Source organism: Macaca thibetana, chromosome 2 (assembly GCF_024542745.1).
Source record: "Macaca thibetana thibetana isolate TM-01 chromosome 2, ASM2454274v1, whole genome shotgun sequence".
Classification (NCBI taxonomy): domain Eukaryota; kingdom Metazoa; phylum Chordata; class Mammalia; order Primates; family Cercopithecidae; genus Macaca; species Macaca thibetana.
This window is the reverse complement of record NC_065579.1, coordinates 33212525-33235032: the sequence shown is the minus strand read 5'-3', so window position 1 is coordinate 33235032 and position 22508 is coordinate 33212525. Positions and strand designations below refer to the sequence as shown.

Here is a 22508-nt window from a genome sequence, read left to right as displayed (position 1 = left end):
ATATTGCTACAGTGCTGTTTAAACAATTTACAATCCCATCAGCAGAGGGTGAGTTCCTGTGGCTTCACATTCTTGATAATCACGTCATTTTCAGATTTAGGTATCTGATGTATTTTTCATGCGTATGTTTACACACACACACGCGCGCACACACACACACACACACACACACACACCCCTACACATATCAGAGTTCTTAGGGGAAAACGAAACTTTACTAAATGAGTAGAGTTGAATCTGGAACTTCTCAGAGAGCAATAAATGGTAACTATAAAAATCTCAGCAACTTAGAATTAATTGGATTATTTTTAAATTATACAAATAACATCAGTAAAGTCAAGGACAATTATACAAATAACATCAGTAAGGTCAAGGAAAAGTACAAAATAGCCTATGGTATTATCCCATTAACACGGTCATTTCATTTTTTAATATAATAGATGCTCATTGACTTGGTAATTACTTGTTGCCTTAGCCAAATTGAATGATTTTTAAAACTAATTCACTGTTAGCTAATTTTACATTTTATGTAAATGTTCCAAATATATTTAGTCTTCTACTGGTGTTCTATTAGGGTTGAATTAGACTGTAGTTAAATAATAATGATCAGAACAAACTTCCAAGTCAGACTTGTTTTTATTTTAGCAATTATCTCTTGCTACATTATAATTCCCAAGAACATCTCTGGTACACATAGAGTATCTGTGCTTTTCCATAATTCTTTTGCTGCAAAGATTCAGTATACACAAAGCAAAGCATTCTAAAATATAAACAAAAGATTATAGCACAAAATAGAGGTTCATAAAATTAGCCTCTTATCACTTTTTTCTATTTCACCAGTTCCATTCTTTTGTTAATGTCCTTGTGAAGAGCAAACATTAACTATGGGTGATAGTATCCTGACAGGTGGGTTTTAGAGGACAATCACTGCTAGATGAAATGTTAGGTTCATCCCAGAACCAACGACATGGGCGTGGCTTTCCAGTTTTAAGATGAGTAGAAGATATTCCTAGGAAATTCCAATTCTAAATGCTTTTAGGGGAGTCCAATCTGAGATATAGATGTAAGGAAAATAATGACAATCTTTTTCAGACAGATACATCATCAAAATCGATGCCTGAACTGTGCAGAGCTTTCAAAGAAAAGTTAACTCTTATAGGTAGGTTTCCCCAGTTCTCAGGAGAAATGAAATCACTCCGGGTTTGTCAGGTCTTCTTACTGATGTCTTCACTCAGAAAATGCTTCTCCTCAGATTTGGGATGGAGAACAAATTTAGCATGCTATTAGCCAATTGTTTTTGTGAAAAGTCCCTGTCATTTACCACTGCCTCTAATAGATGATTATACATTCTGGTTAGAACCACATGGGATTATACATGTCAGTGGAGCTATCTTCTTTTCTCCTATGATGACCTTGTGTCTTCACCATCTGCAAAATATAAAAATATTCACTGCTTTTAATGTCATTATATTTGTTCAAAATGTTCCTCCAGGGCCTGCTCCTTTATATGCCACATATAAAACAAACACAATATTTTTGTCATTTTCAATGGTCAAAATAGAAGTCCAGCTCAGGGTGATGTGATAATAGAAATAAATGAACAATATATAAGGAGAATCATAGACATAATTCTTCCTGGAAGAATGCTGGTACATTAATGATTTGACATTCCATGCTTAGCAAATATAGTGGTTGGTATTAAGTAGGTGCTTGAAGGGGTATGCAACAGACAATATCGAGGTTCTGTCCAGAATCCTTCTAATCTTTCTTTTTTTAACATTAATTTCTAGGACAATATTCCTTCATTTTCTGTCTTCCCCTTCTTGGCCTCCCTCCCCAACCATTGCCATATGAGCTTTTGCTTCCAACATCAGCACCTACTATTCTTCGAGGGCTGCTGTTAGCTACTGGACCTGTTTTAACCACATGCACCATGAGTACCTGGAGTTTACATTCCTCTTGACAGCAGCTCTTGACCAATCAATAACCTGGGAGGAAGTAAGAAAGTCCAACTTTCTCTTTATCCAATTTGCCAGTCTGTGTCTTTTAACTGGGGCATTTAGCCCACTTACATTTAAGGTTAATATTGTTATATGTGAATTTGATTCTGGTATTATGATGTTAGCTGGTTATTTTGCCCATTAGTTGACACAGCTTCTTCATAGCGTTGATGGTCTTTACAATTTGTTATGTTTTTTGCAGTGGCTGGTACTGGTTTTTTCTTTCCATATTTAGTGCTTCTTTCAGGAGCTCTTCTTGTAAGGCAGGCCTGGTGGTGACAAAATCTCTCAGCATTTTCTTGTCTGTTAAGAATTTTATTTCTCCTTCACTTGTAAAGCTTAGTTGGCTAGATATGGCATTCTGGGTTGAAAATTCTTTTCTTTAAGAATGTTGAATATTGGCCCCCACTCTCTTCCGGCTTGTAGGGTTTCTGCAGACAGATCTGCTGTTAGTCTGATGGGCTTCCCTTTGTGGGTAACCCAACCTTTCTCTCTGGCTGCCCTTAACATTTTTTCCTTCATTTCAACCTTAGTGAACTGATAAGCAACTTCAGCAAAGTCTCTTGCACATTGATACAAAATCAATGTGCAAAAAATCACAAGCATTCCTTTACACCAACAATAGGCAAGCAGAGAGCCAAATCATGAGTGAACTCACATTCGCAATTGCTACAAAGAGAAAAAGATACCTAAGAATACAACTTACAAGTGTATGTGAAGGACCTCTTCAAGGAGAACTACAAACCACGGCTCAAGGAAATAAGAGAGAAGACAAACAAATGGAAAAACATTGCATGCTCAGGTATTTCATAATCAATATTGTGAAAATGGCCATACTGACCAAAGTAATTTATAGATTCAATGCTATCCCCATCAAGCTACCATTGACTTTCTTCACAGAATTAGAAAAAAACTACTTTAAATTTCATATGAAACAAAAAAGAGCCCATATAGCCAAGACAAACCTAAGCAAAAAGAACAAAGCTGGAAGCATCATGATACCTGACTTCAAACTATATTACAAGTCTACAGTAACCAAAACAGCATAGTATTAGTACCAAAACAGATATATTGAACAATGGAACAGAACAGAGGCCTCAGAAATAATGCCACACATCTACAATCATCTGATCTTTGACAAACCTGACAAAAACAAGCAATGGGGAAAGGATCTCCTATTCATTAAATGGTGTTGGAAAACTGGCTAGCCATATGCAGAAAACTGAAACTGGATCCTTTCCTTACACCTTATACAAAAATTAACTCCAAATGGATTAAAGATTTAAACGTAAGACCTAAACCCAGAAAAACTCTAGGAGAAAACCCAGGCAATACCATTCAGGACATAGGCATGGGAAAAGACTTCACGACTAAAACACCAAAAGCAATGGCAACAAAAGCCAAAACTGACAAATGGGGGGATCTAATTAAACTAAAGAGCTTCTGCACAGCAAAAGAAACTATCATCAGAGTGGACAGGCAACCTACAGAACGGGAGAAAAATTTTGCAATCTATCCATCTAACGAAGGGCTAATATCTAGAATCTATGAGGAACTTAAACAAATTTACAATTAAAAGAAAACAACCCCATTAAAAAGTAGGCAAAGGATATGAAGAGACACTTCTCAAAAGAAGACATTTATGTAGCCAACAAACAAATGAAAAAAGGCTCATCATCAGTGGTCACTAGAGGAATGCAAATAAAAACCACAATGAGATACCATCTTACGCCAGTTAGAATGACGATCATTAAAAAGTAAACAACAGATGCTGGAGAGGATGTGGAGAAATAGGTACGCTTTTACATTGTTGATGGGAGTATAAATTAGTTTCAACCACTGTGGAAGACAGTATGGCGATTCCTCAAGGATCTAGAACCAGAAATACCATTTGACCCAGCAATCCCATTACTGGGTATATACCCAAAGATTTATAAATCATTTTACTATAAAGACGCATGCACACGTATATTTATTGCAGCGCTATTCACAATAGCAAAGACTTGGAACCAACCCAAATGCCCATCAATGATAGACTGGATAAAGAAAATATGGTACATATACACCAGGGAATAATATGCAGCCACAAAAAACAATGAGTTCATGTCCTTTGCAGGGACATGGATGAAGCTGGAAACCATCATTCTCAGCAAACTAACACAGGAACAGAAAACCAAACACTACATGTTCCCACTCATAAGTAGGAGTTGAACAATGAGAACACATGGACACAGAGAGGGGAACATCACACACTGGGGCCTGTCGAGGGATGGGGGGCAACGGGAGTGATAGCATTAGGAGAAATACCTAATGTAGATGACGGGTTGATGGGTGCAGCAAACCACCATGGCACATGTATACCTATGTAAAAAACCTGCACATTCTGCACATGTATCCCAGAACTTAAAGGATTAAAAAAAAAAAAAAAAAAAAAAAAAAAAAAAAAAAAAAAAAAAAGGAAGCCTAACTCTCTTGCCTCAGCTCAGAACATCTCTGCAGCCTAACTTAGATGCCTGCGTTTCCTTGAAGGATCAGGCTTAAGCTGCCCTCTATGGGACTTCGCCTGAGATGACACCCTTATTTGCCTTCCACTCCTTCCCTGTCTTGCTTCCTTCCTTACTGGTTCTCCTGTGAGAACTCCCTCAATAACTCACATGCACAGAAATTCCCAACTCTGGGTTGGCTTCAGGGGAATCTGGTCTAAAACAGAATCTTAGAGAGGCTCCAGCCTAGTTGTCTTAAAAAATTTTGCTTACAGCCACACCTCAAAGGAAAACAAAACATCTACTTCTTGCCTTGAACATTTTAAATGTCTATTTTTTTCCATTATGAGTTTAAGTGGTTGAAAAAGATGTACGTTGTGACATATTATAAAAACTGACATTTAAAAATAAAATCTCAACATTTCTCTCTTAACTTATCCAACAGAGTCTACCATTATTTACCAAAAATATATGCAAACATGCTCATGTTTAAATGTCAGATAGTTTATAGTGTTCATTTCTCTCCTTAAATTTGTATTTCCCTTCCACTTTCCCCATAGAATTTCATTCTAACTCTAATATGTTTATATGCTTTAAAATATTTTGTTTGCCTAATCATAATTCTCTGTAAAAATATATATATTTAAGTGTATGTTCTTATTTTCTATGACGATAAGCTTCTATGTATTAACACTTTTTAAAGATGAATTATCATTAGAATTTATCAAAACAATATATATATTTAAATTTTGGTAATTCTATTAAGACAAAAAGTAAACATTTTTGCTCAAAATACATTTATTAATGAAATGGATAGTTTTTCCCTGTTATTTTTACTTATTACTGTTTTTGCTAGAGTAAGGCAAGATTTAATATCAGAATTGATAGAATTATTAATATCTATTGTTATATATTTAAGCACTGATAAATATTATTTATATCAATGGATCTTGAAGGAGTTTTATCAGAGCAATGTCAAGCAACTATTTGACTTCTTTCTGAATCATATCCCAAAAATCACCCAGTAATCTTTCAAAAAGTTTTACAAAAGAATCAGTTATCTAGTCATTTAGATGACATTTTCTAATTTCTAAGAAATATTTTTTAAAAAGTGCTTTACCAAATTTATCAAACGGCTATTAATTATACCCGTTACTCTTTTACGGAGAGGCACTGTATTTATCTTGAAAAACTAAAATGTTTGCAAAAGTTTAATATTGCTAAATTAAGCACACTTGACACTTATATTATTAGTATATTTTTTGATAAAATATTTTAATCATCTTTTCTGTATGTTTTTACTTCAGAATTTTGAAACTTCAATTTAGTTCATTCACTTTATGAGAAATGTTCCCCATGTAGCCTAATTGGAAGAAATGGTCTTTATTGTAAAAGCCAATCCACACACGCTCTGCCTTTGAAAGAGTCTAATCTCATCTCTCAGTTGAAATAATTATGGTATTGGGGGTTCCTGTGATGATATCTTACTATGATTCTATCCCAAGATAGGTTGATAGCTCTTGCCATAGTGGGTTTTTGTTTTGTTTTCTGTTTTGTGGCTTTTGTTTTTTGTTGTTGTTTGTTTTTGTTTTTTTTTGTTTTTTGCCTGACAAAAGAATGCTTGCTCTCTGTTTTAGTCTATTTAGGATGCTATGACAAACTACCATAAACTGGGTGACTTATAAACAAGACAAATCTATTTCTCTCAGTTCTGGAGGTTGGGAAGCTTATGATCAATGCACTGGCCCATTCAGCATCTAGTGAAGGACCTGCTTTCTGGTTCAAACGTGGTGCCTTCTCACTAAATTTTCACATGGTAGAAGGGAAGAGGAGTCCCTTTGTCTCCTTTATTATAAGGACACTGATCCCTCCATAAGGGATCCACCCCCACGACTTAATCACAAATGTCCTAACTCCTAATACCATGATCTTAGGGGTTAGGATATCAACATATGAACTTTGGGGGGACACAAACATTCAGGCCATAGCATTCTTCATCAGTCTATCTCCAATACACTCACTGTTTGTTCTCATGGAAATCCCAGTCAGGAGAGATACACCCTTTGACAATAGTTGGGAAATGGGAGGGGCCAGATTACAAAATGAAATTTATCATCATTGCTATCACCCTCACTCCATGATACACCGGAATTCAAAACATTCTAACATGAGTTCAAATACTCCATTTCTAGCAACACACTTCTTCCTTAACAGAATTATGTACAGGATGGAAAAGATTTGAAGCCTTACCTGGGTTTATGGTGCTTTGATTAAAGAAAGACTACAGACAGAATATTTTTAAATGACTCCTAGTTTAACAATCCCCACTCCACCCCACCCCAAATACCTCCCTAGAGGGGTTTTACATCTAGAGCAAAGCACCACAGTTAGATTCAGAATGGCCAAGAGATGTGCTGTTTAGTGTGTGTGAAGTGGGGGATGTTTTTAAAAGGGGATGCAGAAAAAGATGCCCTTCTGTGATTCCTCAGACACAAGTACATTCTCAGGTAGATGGAGCCCTTTAAGGCTAGCCTTTGAAATCCACGCACTGGAAAATCTTTGTGTGTCACCCAGTATGTATACCCCAGTATAAAAAACACTGGCCTTGTCTAAGATTTTCATTACACTGAGAAGAAAGTTTAGGACCAGAGCAATCAGGTAACTGCTCAAGATCATAAAACCAGTTAGTGACAGAACTAAAACTAGCACTGGAGTCTCCTCATTCCCAATCTGGTGTTCTTTTCACCATAACCACTAGCTCTGATATCATTTGTTATCATCACTGTCATCATCAACATGATCACAATTTTAAATAGTAGCTAACATTTATTAAGCTTTTACTCTATGCTAAGAGCTGTTTGAAGTACTTCATATTCATTTACTGCTTACATTAGCCAATGACATAGGTTATATTATTATCCCCATTTTGCAGATGAGGAAACGGAAGCTCAGAGAGGCAATGTGACATGCCCAAGATCACATGACCAGTAATTGCAGAAATAGGATTCAAATTTACAGCTGGCTCCAGGATTCACTCTTTCAACTCCTGTTTCCTGAAGTGTTTACTACAAAATACTAGCCCTATAAAATGCGTTAAAAGATTCTGTGTCCAAATTGGTTTGATTATAGCTGTTTTCTCAGAATATTAATATAATTTAATATTCCATTAAAGACAATAAAAAGTCCTGCAGAAAAACCCATATCTACTTATCAGTGATTTCTAGAGAAATTATTTTTTTCCCAAATACCTATTAATATCCAATGAAAGGATCCCTATTAAAGAAGTCTGATTTAGACTTGATATTTATAACACTAGGTCAGTGGTTCTCAAACTCTGGAGGCTCCACCTCCAGAATTTCTGATTTGGTAGGTCTGGGATACAATTCAAGAATCTGCATTTCTAATGAGTTCCCAGATGATGGTGATGTGGCTAGTCCAGGGAATAAACTTTGAGAAACACTACAGTTGATACTGGAAAAATAAAGACTAAGAAACAAGCCTTGGGTTTGGCATAAAGAAAAAAAGATACAGTTCCACTTAAAAATATCTACATCAAATTGTTGAAAATGTACTTTATAATGAGCAAACAGAAAATCTGTCCTTTAAGTAGAAATATATAATGAAAATATCAAACAAATGGACAGGTGAAAAGGAAAGTTCAATCTCTTTAGGAAAACAAAAGATGAATAAAATAACATAAAGTGATAATTCTATACAATGGATTTATATTTTTAATTGTCAAATAGATGATCAAACTTAGATAATTCAAATAGGGATAATACTAGTTGATTATATTCCAGGGATAGTGTGTACTTTGAGCTTTATATGCATCATCTTCAACTTTTCAACAACTCAGAGATAGATTTTATTATTTCTGTTTCATGGCCTAACTTTAAGGTAAACTTATTTTCTATAAACATAGAGTATGAATCACTATGATGAAAGTATTGGATTAATTACTGTGAATTCTTAGGTAAGATGCTTCAGATGTCTGTAGCTTCCATTTCCTTATCTGCAAAAAGATAAAGTACAACTCAGTGATTTCCAGTCACTAAGCTTTCAGGAGTGCAAGAAAAAGTCAAGCTGATATTTTCTGAAGAGGCTCAGATTGACTTCACGGAGCAGGACTGGCCAAGTATAACTAACCCAAGCTGTTGGCTAGAGATCTGAAAGAAAAAGAATTAAAGACATCATCTATTTCTAGATGTATAACATATCATTACAATAGAAAAATGCAGAAAACTTTTGGAGAAAATAATGAAGAATAATAACAAACAACAAAGATGCACACTTGATGATAATCCTTTTGATTCTACCAACCTTACTATTTTCAGCAGCAAATCACCTTGAGATATGTAAAGCTGTCTAACAGGAATGATTCAACCAGGATTTATAGCAGTGTTTTGCAAACTTGAATGCACATTGAAATCACCTGAGAGCTTCAAAAAACAAAACAAAACAAAACAAATAACTGATGCCTGTGTCTTACCTCTAATGTAACTTAATTGATATGGGGTGTGGGCAAGACTTTGGACTTTTAAAAAAATAACTAGGTGATTCTAATGTACAGACAAGTTTGGGAACCACCATTTTACAGGGTTCTTTCCTGTGAGTAATTTTTAATTATATCCCCTGCTATAAACTGAAATGTGTCTCTTGCCCACAAATTTATATAGTGAAGCCCTAACCCCATGTGACTGTATTGAAGACAGGGCCCTTAAGGAGGCATTTAAGGTTAAATGAGGTCGTAAGGGTGAAGCCCTGATTTTACAGAATCGTTACCCTTATAAAAAGAGAAAGTGACACCAAGATCCTCTTTCTATCATGTGAGGACAAGGAGAGGAGGCAGCTATTTGCAAGCCAGGAAGAGAGCCCTCATCAGGAACTTTATAGGCTGGCACCCTGATCTTGGTCTTCCAGCCTCCACAACCATGAGAAAATAAATCAATGTTATTTAAGCCACCCAGTCTATGGTCTTTGTTACGGCAGTCCAGGCAAACTAATACACCTTCTCTTCAACCCACTGTTTCTGTTTCTGATCTACCCCTTATTCCTTCCTCCAGATGTTTGTAAAGCATCCTGAATCAGAAGTTACCAAAACAGAGTCACTAGCAAGGCACTAAACCTCTTTGAGTCTCAGTTTCTCCATCTGCATACTAGGGATATTAATTCCTGTCTCCTACAAAGGGTTTTTAAGGGAATCCAATGAAACCATGGGTATGAAATTATCTCACAGACAGTACAGCTATTCACATGGGCAATCTGTGTCTGGTTCTCACCACTTTCTCTTACTCAGCTTTCCTCCCTTTCAACCACCCACTTGATTTCTCATTTGTGTCCCTTCCTTAATTTCACCTGCCCAGTATGTCTCCTGCCCACTGGGTCACCGGTCATTTGACCTCACTCCAACTCCCTGGCTGTCACATATTTCTCCTTTAGAACAGGTCTGCTGGTGACAAGTTCTCTTAATTTTCCTTCATCTGAGAATACCTTTATTTTGTCTTTATTCCAGAGGGAGAGGGATATATTTACTGGATATAAAATTCTGTGTCCATAGTTCTTTTCTTTCAGTACATTAAAGAAAAAAAAAAAAAAAGAAGTTGTTCCACTGTCTTCTAGCCTCCGTGGTTTCTGATGAGAAATCGACAGTCATTTGGGTTGTTCCCTTATTTTGTATCATAGTTTTTCCTTAGCTGCTTCAATATTTTTTTCTTTATCCTTGGTTTTCAGCAGTTTGATTATGATGTGTCTGAATTGTTGTTGTTGTTTTTTTTTAGCTGTTAAAATCTGTAAATTTATATCTTTTAACAATTTAGGGGTAATTCACCAATTTGGGGGAATTTTTGGTCATTGTTTCCTAAAATATTTTTTTTGGCATGAATATTTCTACTTCCCTTATGGAATTCTAGTGAAACAAATGTTAGACATTCTGATACTCAACAAGTCTCCAAGGTTCAGTTTGCCTTTTTCTCAATCTTTTCTCTCTTCAGTTTGTATAACTCTATAATTAATCTTTCTTCAAGTTCATTGACTTTTCTTTTTCTTTTCTTTTCTTTCTTTTTTTTTTTTTTTTTTTTTTTTTTGAGACATGGTCTTACTCTGTTGCCTAGACTGGGGTGCAGCAGCATGATCATAGCTCACTACAGCCTTGACCTTTGGGGCTCAAGCAATTATTCCACCTCAGCCACCTGAGTAGCTGGGACTATGTACAAGTGCAGGACACCACATCTGACTAATTTGCTGCTGTTGTTGAGATGGGGTCTCACCATGTTGCCCAGGCTGGTCTTAAACTCCTGGGCTCAAGTGATCTGCCCACCTCAGCTTCCCAAAGTGCCAGAATTACAGGTGCGAGCCACTGCACTCAGCCTTCACTGACTCTTTCTTCTCTCATCATCACTCTGCTATTAAGCTCATCCAGTGAATGTTTTAAAATTTTAGATATTGTATTTTTTACTTCTAAAATTTCCTTTGGGTTCTTTTTTGTGATCTCTATTTCTCTGCTTGAAAATGTCTATCTTTCCATTCATTTAAAGTTATTTACCTTTACCTCATAGAGCATACTTATAATAGCTACTTTAATGTCTTTGATCATTGCAACATTAGAGTCACCTTGAGGTTGGCATTTGTTGGTTGTCTTTTTTTTTTTTTTTTAAGAATTGTTCACATCTCCTGGTTCTCTGTATGTTGCATAATTTTGGATTGTATCCTGAACATTTTGAATATTATGTTGTTTAGACTCTAAGTACTGTTATGATTCTCTGTAGAATATTTTTGTTTTAGCAGGCAATCATCTCAGGTTCAGCATGCAAGTGCTGTCTGATTATCTGTGAGTAACAGTCACAGTTTAGTTTCTAGGGCCTTTGCTATCCTTTCTGGGTCTTTCTTATCTATGTACAGTTTAGGGAAGAGCCTGAGACTTATATAGGTCCCCTAACTACAAGTAGAGTGTTCCTTTGTTCAGCTCTCTTCTCTCTAAGGTTACCCACACATGCTGGCCCACGAGGTCTTCTTTTCCAGTTTCTCTGGCCAGAACTACTTGAGACCATCACTACGACAGTTACTGCTGTTACTACTTGAGACCGTCATTACAAGTTCCTACTGTTACTGCTTGAGACCATAATTATGAGACTGAACAAAGGGACAAACGTAGAAATGAAAACTTAAGACAAAAGAAACTTTTAAAGGAAGGGGAACAAGAGAAGAAGAGAGCTCCCTGCTTCTAGTGAGCAAAGTCAGTCCCTGAGCTTCCACTGCCCTTTGTATTTATTGAGTAGCAAGAGCAGAGAGGAAGAGGTAATGATGGGACAGCTGCTTAATTGATCGCAGGTTCATATCATTACTAACAGGCTTCAGATGTACCTAATTACAGAAACACTTGCTTTTGGGGCATGACTGCCCTCAGCATTCCTTCTGGGTGGCATATGCAGTGGGTCAGTTTGACAACATTCTGCATTTATGAGAACAGTTTGCTGTTTACTCAAATAGCCTCCAGTGGTATACTGAGTTGATCACAACCCTCACTCTTTCAGCCTTCAGCAAGAAAGAAAGGGTTTCTCTTTAATTTTAAGTGTCTAGCTTTCCACTTAGCTGCCAACTGATGCCTGCCTTCAAGGCAAACCCATGAGAGAAAAGGGGAAAAAAAGTAGGACGTTTTTAATGCAGAGGGCCTCTTTTTTCCTAGTTCTTCTGGCCAAAAAGATGGGGTTTCTAAGGAGGTTCAGCCATCTACTTCACTGCCACACAGTTCCTGTACTTGGACTTGCCCTCAGCATAAAGCCTCAAAAGAAAAGAGAAAAGAAAATGAGAAACTCATGCCCCTTCACAATATACGTGCTTTTGCTTACTTTTCAGAGTCCTCAGGTAGTTGCTTTTTGTATTTCATCCAGAATTTTCAGTTGTAATCAGTGGAAAAGATAAGTGATATGGGCTTATTCCATTTTGAAACAAAAATGAACTTATTCCATTTTGATGAGAACCAGATATTTCAATATACTTATATTTAATTTTTATTATATCTATCTTCTCTCTCTGTGTGTCTGTATTTTTCCTATTTTCTCTATATTCACTTCTCTTATTTTCCATCATTTTGCTGATTTTGTTCTCTCTACATATAGATATACCTACAATTATACCCATATCTAAAACTATACATATGTTTATGTATGTGTGTGTGTGTATATATATATCTAGAGCTTTAACTATATCTATATTTATAAATGTGTGTGTGTGTGTGTGTATATATATTTTGAAGTATACATACATGTCCCTCTATGGGATTTTATTATATAAATATCCAAAATTTATTTTTTTATTCTGCTTTTATAAACATTTTACTACATGATTTTTGGTTAATATGTATATTTCTACTGGGTATATACAATGAAGTAAAATTGCTGGGTCATTGGATATACATAGTTTCAGCTTTAGTAGATACCCAGGAATATTTATTTTAAAGTCATTTCCCACATGACTCTGGGACACAGAAAGGACTGTGAATCACTGCCGTAGAGCCAATAGCTTCCTGCTGTCCATCTCCTATTTTGCTTTTAGCTGTAGGTCCATTTCCCCACCCAGCCTATAAAGCTGCCCACAGTCTCCACACAGATCTCAGAACCATGGTGGCCTTGTCCTCTCCATGTCCCACTGAGGCTGAGGCTCAGCTAGGGGCCTCCATCTCAAACCACAAAAGCTCTAGTTGCTAAAGGAGAGAGCAGATATCGAGGATTAAAACTCTGGAGGCTCCTTGCACAGTTCCCCTTCACCCCAATCTTGGACAAAGATGCAGGGCTGCTCCTGCTTACTTGGGATCTGCTGTCCTTGTTCTTGTCCCTCCCACTTCCCAATTTCCTGACTCCACACCAAGCATTTATACCTGCTTGTAATTCTGAATATGTCAACCAAGACTATTTTTTGCCTTTCTGAAGTTTTATCTCCCTTGGATCCTTAGATGATAAGCCCCTCTTTTATCCTCATCCTGTCATCTCTGCCTCTCCTAGTGAATTCTAACTGCTCATCTTCCACCAGGGGAAAATCCAAACAAAGGTACTTGAGGGTCTTCAACTCTATGGTACTCAAGATTACCTTCTTTTTCTTGCTGTTTATCAACCACTAGAGCTGAAATTTCTTCTAAATGTGCTTTTTCCTTGTCTTTCGTTGCCAATTTCTCAGTTGAAAAGAGCAGGTATAACTTCTGCATCAAATCAGTAGCTGTCCCAGAACCATTACTATGATTGTTCCCTAATACAAGGAAATGTTGCACCTGGGAATCAAATTCATCAAACAGCTCACCATTTTCTGTCTTTATTTCATATATCCCAGGAATAAGTCTGAAGTAATAGAGAAGAGAGATAAAAAATTAGTTAGCCAAGTCCCCTGAAAGATTAAATGTGAATACCAGATAATATAAGAGGAACCCATTTTATGTATGTGATTGGAATAGTCCAAGTGCAGTTCACGAATGAAATTTGACTTGTGCAATTTTCTAATATTCTGAAGGGAAATTAGACATTTGTCTCTGCAGTTTAGAATTCCAAACCAATATAATTTCTATCATTAAATTTTTATTGAGTACTTAGGGTTGTACTTTGTAAAATCAAACTTGAAAGAATCTTTCCTGCCAATCCTCATATGTGTTTTGTTTTCTAAATCGCCAAATGTCGTGTTTTGTTTTTTATGTTTTTATTCTGCTCTAAAATTGTTACATGGAATCTTTGATATAAGTTTTCTGTTTTGGCAGTAACCAATATTAGAGTTACGTTATCTAGTTACTGATAAGGTACTAATAGGAGGCATTTTTGGTAAAACAAACAGAAATGGAAACATAGTTCTTTCAAATATAAGTCCTGTTCTATCTGTGATTAATTTCAGACCTGTGCTATCATCACAAACAAGTAGCATTTAAAACACACACACACACACACACACACACACACACACACTTGGATCTTGAAAACTAAAATGCTGTTCATTTCACAGTTTTCTTAAGGACTGTTTCCAGTTGTGGTATGATGCAAACTTGGAATTTCTCAACTCACAATACAGTGTTTTCTGTGCCACCGTTCTCTGGGTTGGGAGAGGTGATGTTAACACATGTGGCTTTCATATCTTTGGTGGGATATTTGTTGATGGCACCTGGAGAGAGAGTGGGCTGGTTAGTCTACATTTTACCCATCTACATTATTATCTCACCCAAAGTCAGTTCATCTTTTCATGTGGTTGGCAGTGTTTTCAAGAACAACTTTTATAACAGACTTGGCAAAATAGGCACACTCTAACATGGAAATTGTTTGTTCTTGGCAGAGTCAAGAGGATACAGCCAGTCATTGAATAAAGAATTCCAATGCTCTATCACAAACTTGTGATATAATTTAAGGACATCTCTAAATTCTTCCTATCATTTGTTTCTCTCCCTATAAAAGGAAGATCTTTCTAGAAGACTCATTTTTTAAAAAAATTATTTATGTTTTATTTTTTGAAAATACACTTTAAGTTCTGGGAGAAGACTCTATTAGCTATTGAAATTGTCTGCCCTATTTATCTTGGGGTTGGGAGAAGCCACATTTTTACTTGCTACTAAATATAACCGCTAAATTCCAAGATTCCTGAGAACTATGTAAGCCCTGGGGCTTTATGCATTCCAGAAAACCCGCATCCTTGTGATTCTCTAGTAAACTTGCAGCAGCTGCAGAGACCATTCAATGTAACCTCTGCCACATTCCTAATTCCCAGCACAGGCTACGATTTGTTTGATGTTACAAGGTTTTGGATGTGCTGCTATATGCTTGTCTAAAGTCACAACACATGGGCAGAGGCTGGGGCAGCCACCCTCAAAGCCCCACTGTGTAAAGACACCCTTAAAAATCCCTGCCAGCTGTCTGGAATAGAGGCTTCAGAGGAGATTTGTCCCTATGGTTCATAAGAATTCAAGTCAGAACTAAGGTTAATTTATAATGACAAGACAAAATAGAAGTCCTTGGAGTAGGTGGAGGGCAGTGTCACTGCGGTATTATTTATTACAGCAGTACACCTTGCTAAGGGTTTAGTAATTAAAGTATGATTTACGAGACAAGAGCACAGCCCTGGGGTCAGAATGTGAGGGGTCGAGTCTAGAATTTACTAATTATTACTTGTGAGATTTTAAGCAGTTTATTTAACATTTCTGAATCTCAGTTTTTTCACTTACAAAATGGGGTTATAAATACCTTCCTCTGAGGACTGCACTGAAGATTAAATGACCCAATCAGTTTACAGAACCTGACACATAGTAAACACTCACAGGTTAGGGCTAAAGGGCACTTTTCATCCATTTGAGGATTTCCTGGCTAAAACTTTGGCAGTGCAGCAGCAAGGCTCATGGTCAAAAAATCTGGGAATTTTCTCTGAGATTTTTTACTGCCTCCTACTCACTTATACTCTACCACCCTTAACTGAAGTGAGGATCATTTTACTAAGTCTGCTGATGGACTGTACACAGAAACATTAAATCTATCGCAAAAACAATCAGAGAATTAATGACTTACGTCTGATTAAATGGACAAATGGCTTGACAAACTTGATGATATAGTTCCAATCTGGCTTGTGGGTTCGGCCAAGTTGGACCAAGTGATGATCCAGAGGGTGGCTGGCTAATTCTTCCAATTCTTTGTCATTGTGTTTAGGGCCAAAGGAAAACACAAATATGGAGTAGCCTTGACACTTAACTCTCAGAGACACATTCCTTAAGACATCTTTGTCTAACTGGTTGGTTTCGCCAGCAGATACTACAAAGATAACTTTGTTTTTCCTTAGATTGGGGGTTCCTACAAAGACATTGTCAATTGTCCACTGCAAGGCATGGCCAATAAAAACATCTCCATTGAGCTGTTGAGAGTCTTGGAGATGATGTTTCATTTGGTGTATACTGTTATAAGTAACCAAATCAAATTCCAGGTAGACAGGGCAATCTTCAGTGTTAGGCATATAGCCTGGGGGAGAGTAGCTCAGGACAGCAACCCTGTCTCCTAAGGTGGAGGTCAGTGGATCAGGGGCGATGTGAAAGTAATCAAGCACTGAGGTTATAAAAGCTTTTACTTCCTTAAACTCATCACTTCCTACTCTTTGGGAAGCATCTATAAGGAAAGCCACATCCATGTAATATTCTTGAAGAGAGACATCTCCAGGTTCATTAGTATGATCTGGTTCTTCTTTTCTGCCATAATTTTCATGTCCTGCAACAGAATAAGTCATTCTTTTTAATGAAAGATAAGTTTGGAGCTCCTAGTCATAGATGGCAAATACACAGCATAAGGGTATTACCATGCTTCATTTCCATACTCATGGCAGACATCAATAATCACATTGCTTGTTCCCAGATGCACCCTCCAAATCTGTACCCACATAGCACATGCAGAGCCATTACCATTTGACACATATTGTCACATAAGAAAAAACTCATTTGCTATCCTATCTCAGATCTTTGTGAAAGGATTGATTTATCCTCCAGCGATTTTAATATGCAAGATGAGAAACATTCATTTTTAATGTACTCCACGTGGCTAAAAAATTTGGAGTACACATTTGCATGAAATTTAATTATATATAATGACCTCAAGAGAAAGTATAGATACTAAAGTTACACTTATTGGTGGCACAAGCACAAAAACCTTTATATATGTATTAAAAATATATATCATACAGCAATGTCGTGAGAGCAAGTATAAACAAGTGCTGACTTTGGAATCTAAATGCTGTGTGAGATATGACATACTCTAAGAAGCTGGTACTCAAAGTGCCTGCAAACAGTTCATCAGCCCACTTTAAGGTAAGGAGTTTGCACCATGATGTAAGTCAACTATATTACTAAGCACACTGATTAGTTCAGCTGACATTTATTTATTTATTTATTTATTTTCAAGCAAGACTTTCTCTTTGAAGAAAACATTGTCTTGATTTACATTCTGAGACAAGCTTCTTATCTTGCTGCAGACCAGCACTTCAAGTAGCTCTGCTCTAAGCCTTAGGGATCATGAAGCCTGTCTACAATCATATGAACGATGGCTGATTGGTGAGGCGGCAACAGGAAATGCCAGCTCGGAAAGACAGGAAGTAGATGGCCAATGTTCTTTGGTTTTATGAAAGAAGGGAATTTGTGAACCTAATCAAGAAAAAGTAGATTTTTAACTGGCAGAAATGCATTGATCTCCATTTCTACTCAACCCTTTATTAGATACTTTTACATTATTTTAATTCTCACAACAACAAATGAGTCAACCTTTATTAATACTATAAACCTAATATAGAAATAAAATGTCAAAAAAATACCCCACCACCATGGGTGAAGTTATTAACTGTGAAAATGCTTTATTAGATAATGTTTGATGGTTAAATGGGCCCTGCCTTCCAGTATAAATTCCATATTATCTCTTTTAAAATCTATTGTTGGATTTAACTTGCTAAAATTTTCTTTAGAATTTTGCATCTATGTTCACATCTGTATGAACGATGTTCTGTAGTTGGTCGGTAGTTTCCCTTTCATGTAATGTCTTTGTGTGGGTTTGGTATCAGGGTAATCTGGCCTCAAAAAATGAGTTGGGAACATTCCAAATCTACTCTTCTAGTTATTCTGAAATATGCAATAAATTATTGTTAACTGGTGTTAACTTTAAAGTATATAATAAATTATTGTTAACCATGAGAACACTAGATCTTATGCCTTCTAATAAGTATTTTGTGCCCATTAACCAGCACTTCTTTATTTCTGCCTCCCTATTAGCCTTCCTAGCTTCTGTTAACCACCATTTTATTCACAGATATCCCAGGTATCCAGATTTGATCATTACACATTGAATGCTTCTATCAAAATATAACATGTACCCCAAAAATATGTACAACTATTATGTATTCATAAAAATTAAAAATAATAAAATGAATTGAGTTGTGAAATATTCCCTTTTCTTTAATGTTCTGGAAGAGTTTTCATAGAATTGGTATTAGCTCTTCCTTAAATTTTTAGTTGAATTTACCAGTGAAATCATCTATACCTGGAGTTTTCTTTATGGGAAGATTTGAACTACAAATTCAATCTCATTAATAGGTATAAGGCTACTTAGGTTACTTCTTCTTGAGTAAGCTTTGGTAGTTTATACATTGCGAGAAATTTGTGTATTTTACCTAAGCTGACTTATACACAAAAGATTGTTCATAATATTCCCTGATTATCCTTTTAATATCCTTGGAATACATCTCCCTTCTCATTTCTGATATTGGGAAGTTGTGTCTTCTCTTTCTTCCTGGTGAGTTTGATTATAGATTTATCAATTTTATTGATCTTCTCAAAGAAACAACTTTTGGGTTTATTGACTTTATTGTTTCTCTTTTTTCAATTTCACTGAATTCCACTTCATTTTTATTATTTTCTTTCTTCCACTTGCCTTGGGTTTATCTGGTTCTTCTTTCTCTGATTTCTTAAGGTAGAAGTTGTGATCATTGATTTGAAACATTTCTTTTTTGTCAATATAGGCATTTAATGCTATTTATTTCCTCCTAAGTACTGCTTAAATGGAACCTCAAATTCTGGCATATTGATTTTATTTTATTTCCAAATATTATACTTTCTAATGTCCCTTTTATTTATTCTTTGACCACAGACTATTTAAAAGTGCTTTATTTAGTTTCCAAACACTTAGGGAGTTTTCAAAGATCTTTCTGCTATTGATTTATAATTTAATTCTGTTTCGGTCAGAGAACACATTTGCTATCACTTGAATCCTTTAAAATGTTGAGCATTGTTTTATGGTCCACAACATAGTCTATCTTGGTAAATGTTTCATGTGCACTTGAAAAGATTATATATTCTACTGTTGGTGGAGTGTTCTACAAATGTCAGTTCGGCCAAATTAGTTGACAGTGTTGCTCAAGCCTACTATATTCCTGCTGATTTTTTCTTTCTTTTTTTTTTTTTTAATCAATTATTGGGAGAAGATCCTGAAACTAACTAATACTCTTTTCATTTTTTTAATATTTTTTCCTTCATGTTTCATTTTGGAGAATTTCTATTGCTATGTTTTCAAGTTTGCCAATCTTTTTGTTTTGCCAAATCTAATCTTCCATTATCCCATTCAGTGTATGGTTCATCTCAGACACAATGGTTTTTGACCCTGCAAATTCTATTGGAATCTTTTTATACCTTTCATGTTTCCACTTAACTTTTTAACATATTGAATACTGTTACAATGACTGTTTTGATATCTTTGCTAATTCTAACATCTATGTCTGTTGTGGTTTGTTTTTGAGTGATTATACTCTTCATTATGTTTTGTGCATTTCTGCTTCTTATGAGAGACATTGTGAAATTTTCCTTGTTAGGTGTGAAATACTTTTGTATTCTTGTCAATATCCATGTGCTTAGTTCTGGAAGGCAGTTAAGATACATGGAAAGAGTTTGATCCTTTTGGATCTTGCTGTTATGATTTGCTAGGTGAGCCTAAAGCAGTGGTTAATTCAGGGCTAATTATTTCCTATTGCTGAGCCAAGACCTTCCTAAGTTTTCTCCCCATTACTATGTGAATTATATTCTTTTCCAGTCTTGCTGGTGGGAAAAAAACATGATTCCTAATCCTGTTGAGTAAATGGCACTATTTTAAGAGGGTTCTTTCCCTGGTCTCAGGTAATTCCTTAACATGCATGTGCTGTCAATACTCTTCTGAATAACCCAGGCAGACCCTCTGCAGACCTCTGGGGTTTACTCTCTGTGCAGTTATCCCCCTCTGGTATCCCACTCTGTCAGCTCTCACTGTCTTGGTCCTCCTGTTCTCTCAGCTCTGACTCCTCAGCTCCAGGAGCTCAATGGGCTCCTCCTCAATGCCCTCTTCTTGTACCATGGCCTGAGAGCACTCAAGGCTATAAGCCAGAGCACTTGTAGCCTTCATCTGTTTCCCTTCTCTAAAGATTACTGTAAATTTCCTAATGTCCAGTGTCTTAAAAGTTGTTATTTCATATATTTTGTTTGCATTTTCTCTTTTGTTTGTTACAGTTGTGAGGTAAGTCTAACTACTTTACTCCATCTTGGGCAGTTCTAAAAGATGAGAACTGACCATCTTGTTTGAGATGCTTCTTTTCCTTCTTACAAAGGACTAAGAACTGGTCATATATACACCCCATTCTTCCTTTATCACTAAATACATTTATAGTAATTGAACAGGATTTTGCATTGCAGAAACATGTTTGAAATTTATGGGCCTCCTATTCTCCACCAGGAACCCAGTGGCAAACTCTTCTTAGAATTTCTGGTCAAGATTGAGGTCCCTGATTAAACAACCAAACATGAAACTAGAAGTGCAGACCACAGGATATATTTTGTATTCTTTGCATATCACCACCAAAAACACTTCTAGAGTTCTCAGCCATAGCGTGTTAGGAATTGTGAAGATTAATTAAATGAACATTTCAAACTTTTTGGAGTCTGTGATCCTTTTTGGAGTTTTGGAGTTGACTAACCATTACCTGTGATGTTACCGTGATCTCTGTTTTTCAACTACAGCATTTCAGTTTCTTTAAAAAGGCCAACCAACACAGTTTGTTAAACATAAAGAAAAGCATGGCTGGGTGTGGTGGCTCATGCCTGTAATCTCAACACTTTAGGAGGCTGAGGTGGGAGGATCACTTGAGGCCAGGGGTTCAAAATCAGCCTAGGCAACATAGTGGACCTATCTCTACAGAAAATTTAAAAAATTAGCCCGGCATGGTGGTGTGTGCCTGTAGTCTCAGCTACTCTTGAGAGGCTTAGGCAGGAGGATCGCCTGAACCCAGGAGTTTGAGGCTGCACTGAGCTATGATCACACCACTGCATTCCAGCCTGGGCAATAGAACAAAATGCTATCTCTAAAAAGAAAGAAAAAGAAAAAGATATTCATAATATTCTAGTAGATTCATAAATATTCTAGTAGAAGCAAAAGGGTTAACTTACCATGTTAGTGAAATATTTTTTTCTGCAAGCCCATACCAGAAATATTACTGTTTTTCCAGTTTTTTCTTTATAAATAAGCAAAATCTCAATCATTTTCTAAAATACCCCTCAGAACTATTTTCTAAAGAGGTATATTTCATCTACAAAATGTCTAAAAATAGGTCCCTTCCCAACTTACAGGACTAGAATGAGAATCTCTGAGGCTAAATGTGGATGATGTACCTTGAAAACTCTAAAATTTACTCAAACCCAAGGTGTGATTATTCTACTTGGAGAATAATTCATCTTACTTAGGGAGACAAGGTCTTCAAAAATATTTTCTTTCAAGATAATCTGGCAGAAGTGTGGATAAAATATACCCACAGCTCACAATGGTGCTGTGTATTTTCTGGAAATGTCAACCCAGCCAAATTCTCATCTTCAACTCTGTGAAAGAATTTCCTTAGAATGGCAGAGGAAGGGGAACTGACTCACTTTCCTATGGGCAAGATTTGGAAGGAATTAGGGATTCAGCAGAATTTCCAGGGAAGCACCCCCAGAGAGTAGCCTGACTTTGGCCAGCGACTCAAGCCACAACACCAGATGTGCTCCAGTAACGTTAGGGAGAAGCGGGGCTGGAAAGGAAACTTAGAGAAGGGAGGCTCTGAAGGACTTGGGCCATCTGGACTGGGATGAGATATGCTGTGAGGATGCTATGCTGCCTTTCATGGCATTTGTGGGAAATCTCAAGATATGCATGAGTTATCCAGTGGCCTGCTTTGAAATTTGTTCAGGGGACAAAATTAACCATGTGTTCTTCATAGGCAAGCTACATGTACAATTGAGGCTACTTGATGTGTGAGGTTCTGTCCAGATGAACTGTAGCTAGTATTTTCCAAGTTGATTTTTTTTTTATGATTTCCCATGAGATTAGCAGTACTTTCTTTTGGCTTTTCTACTTTCTTAGTATTTAATCAAGCATTTAGTTTGCTTCGGGTCTTGTGCTCAGCTCTATGCTTGTCTTCTTTCATTTAATCTTCCTTGAAGCACTATGAGGGTAGAATAATCATCATTTCCATTTTACAGATGAGCAAACCAAGCCTT

At 36.5% G+C, this 22508-nt stretch overlaps 2 protein-coding genes across 2 annotated transcripts in view; one reads left to right on the top strand and one right to left on the bottom strand.

The window, feature by feature from the left end:
* LOC126947030 (60S ribosomal protein L7a-like) overlaps positions 1-22508 on the top strand; it is a 428366-nt gene that overhangs the window by 88843 nt on the left and 317015 nt on the right. The gene's annotated exons all lie outside the window — the stretch shown is intronic.
* Positions 618-22508, bottom strand: part of COL6A5 (collagen type VI alpha 5 chain) — a 125737-nt gene continuing 103846 nt past the window's right edge. The window contains exons 38-41 of the mRNA XM_050777722.1: positions 16003-16689; positions 14518-14614; positions 13565-13809; positions 618-1428 (exon numbers count right to left, since the gene is read on the bottom strand). Of these exons, the coding sequence (XP_050633679.1) occupies positions 1403-1428; positions 13565-13809; positions 14518-14614; positions 16003-16689 (1055 nt within the window). The 3' untranslated portion in view covers positions 618-1402. The remainder of the gene's footprint in view (positions 1429-13564; positions 13810-14517; positions 14615-16002; positions 16690-22508) is intronic.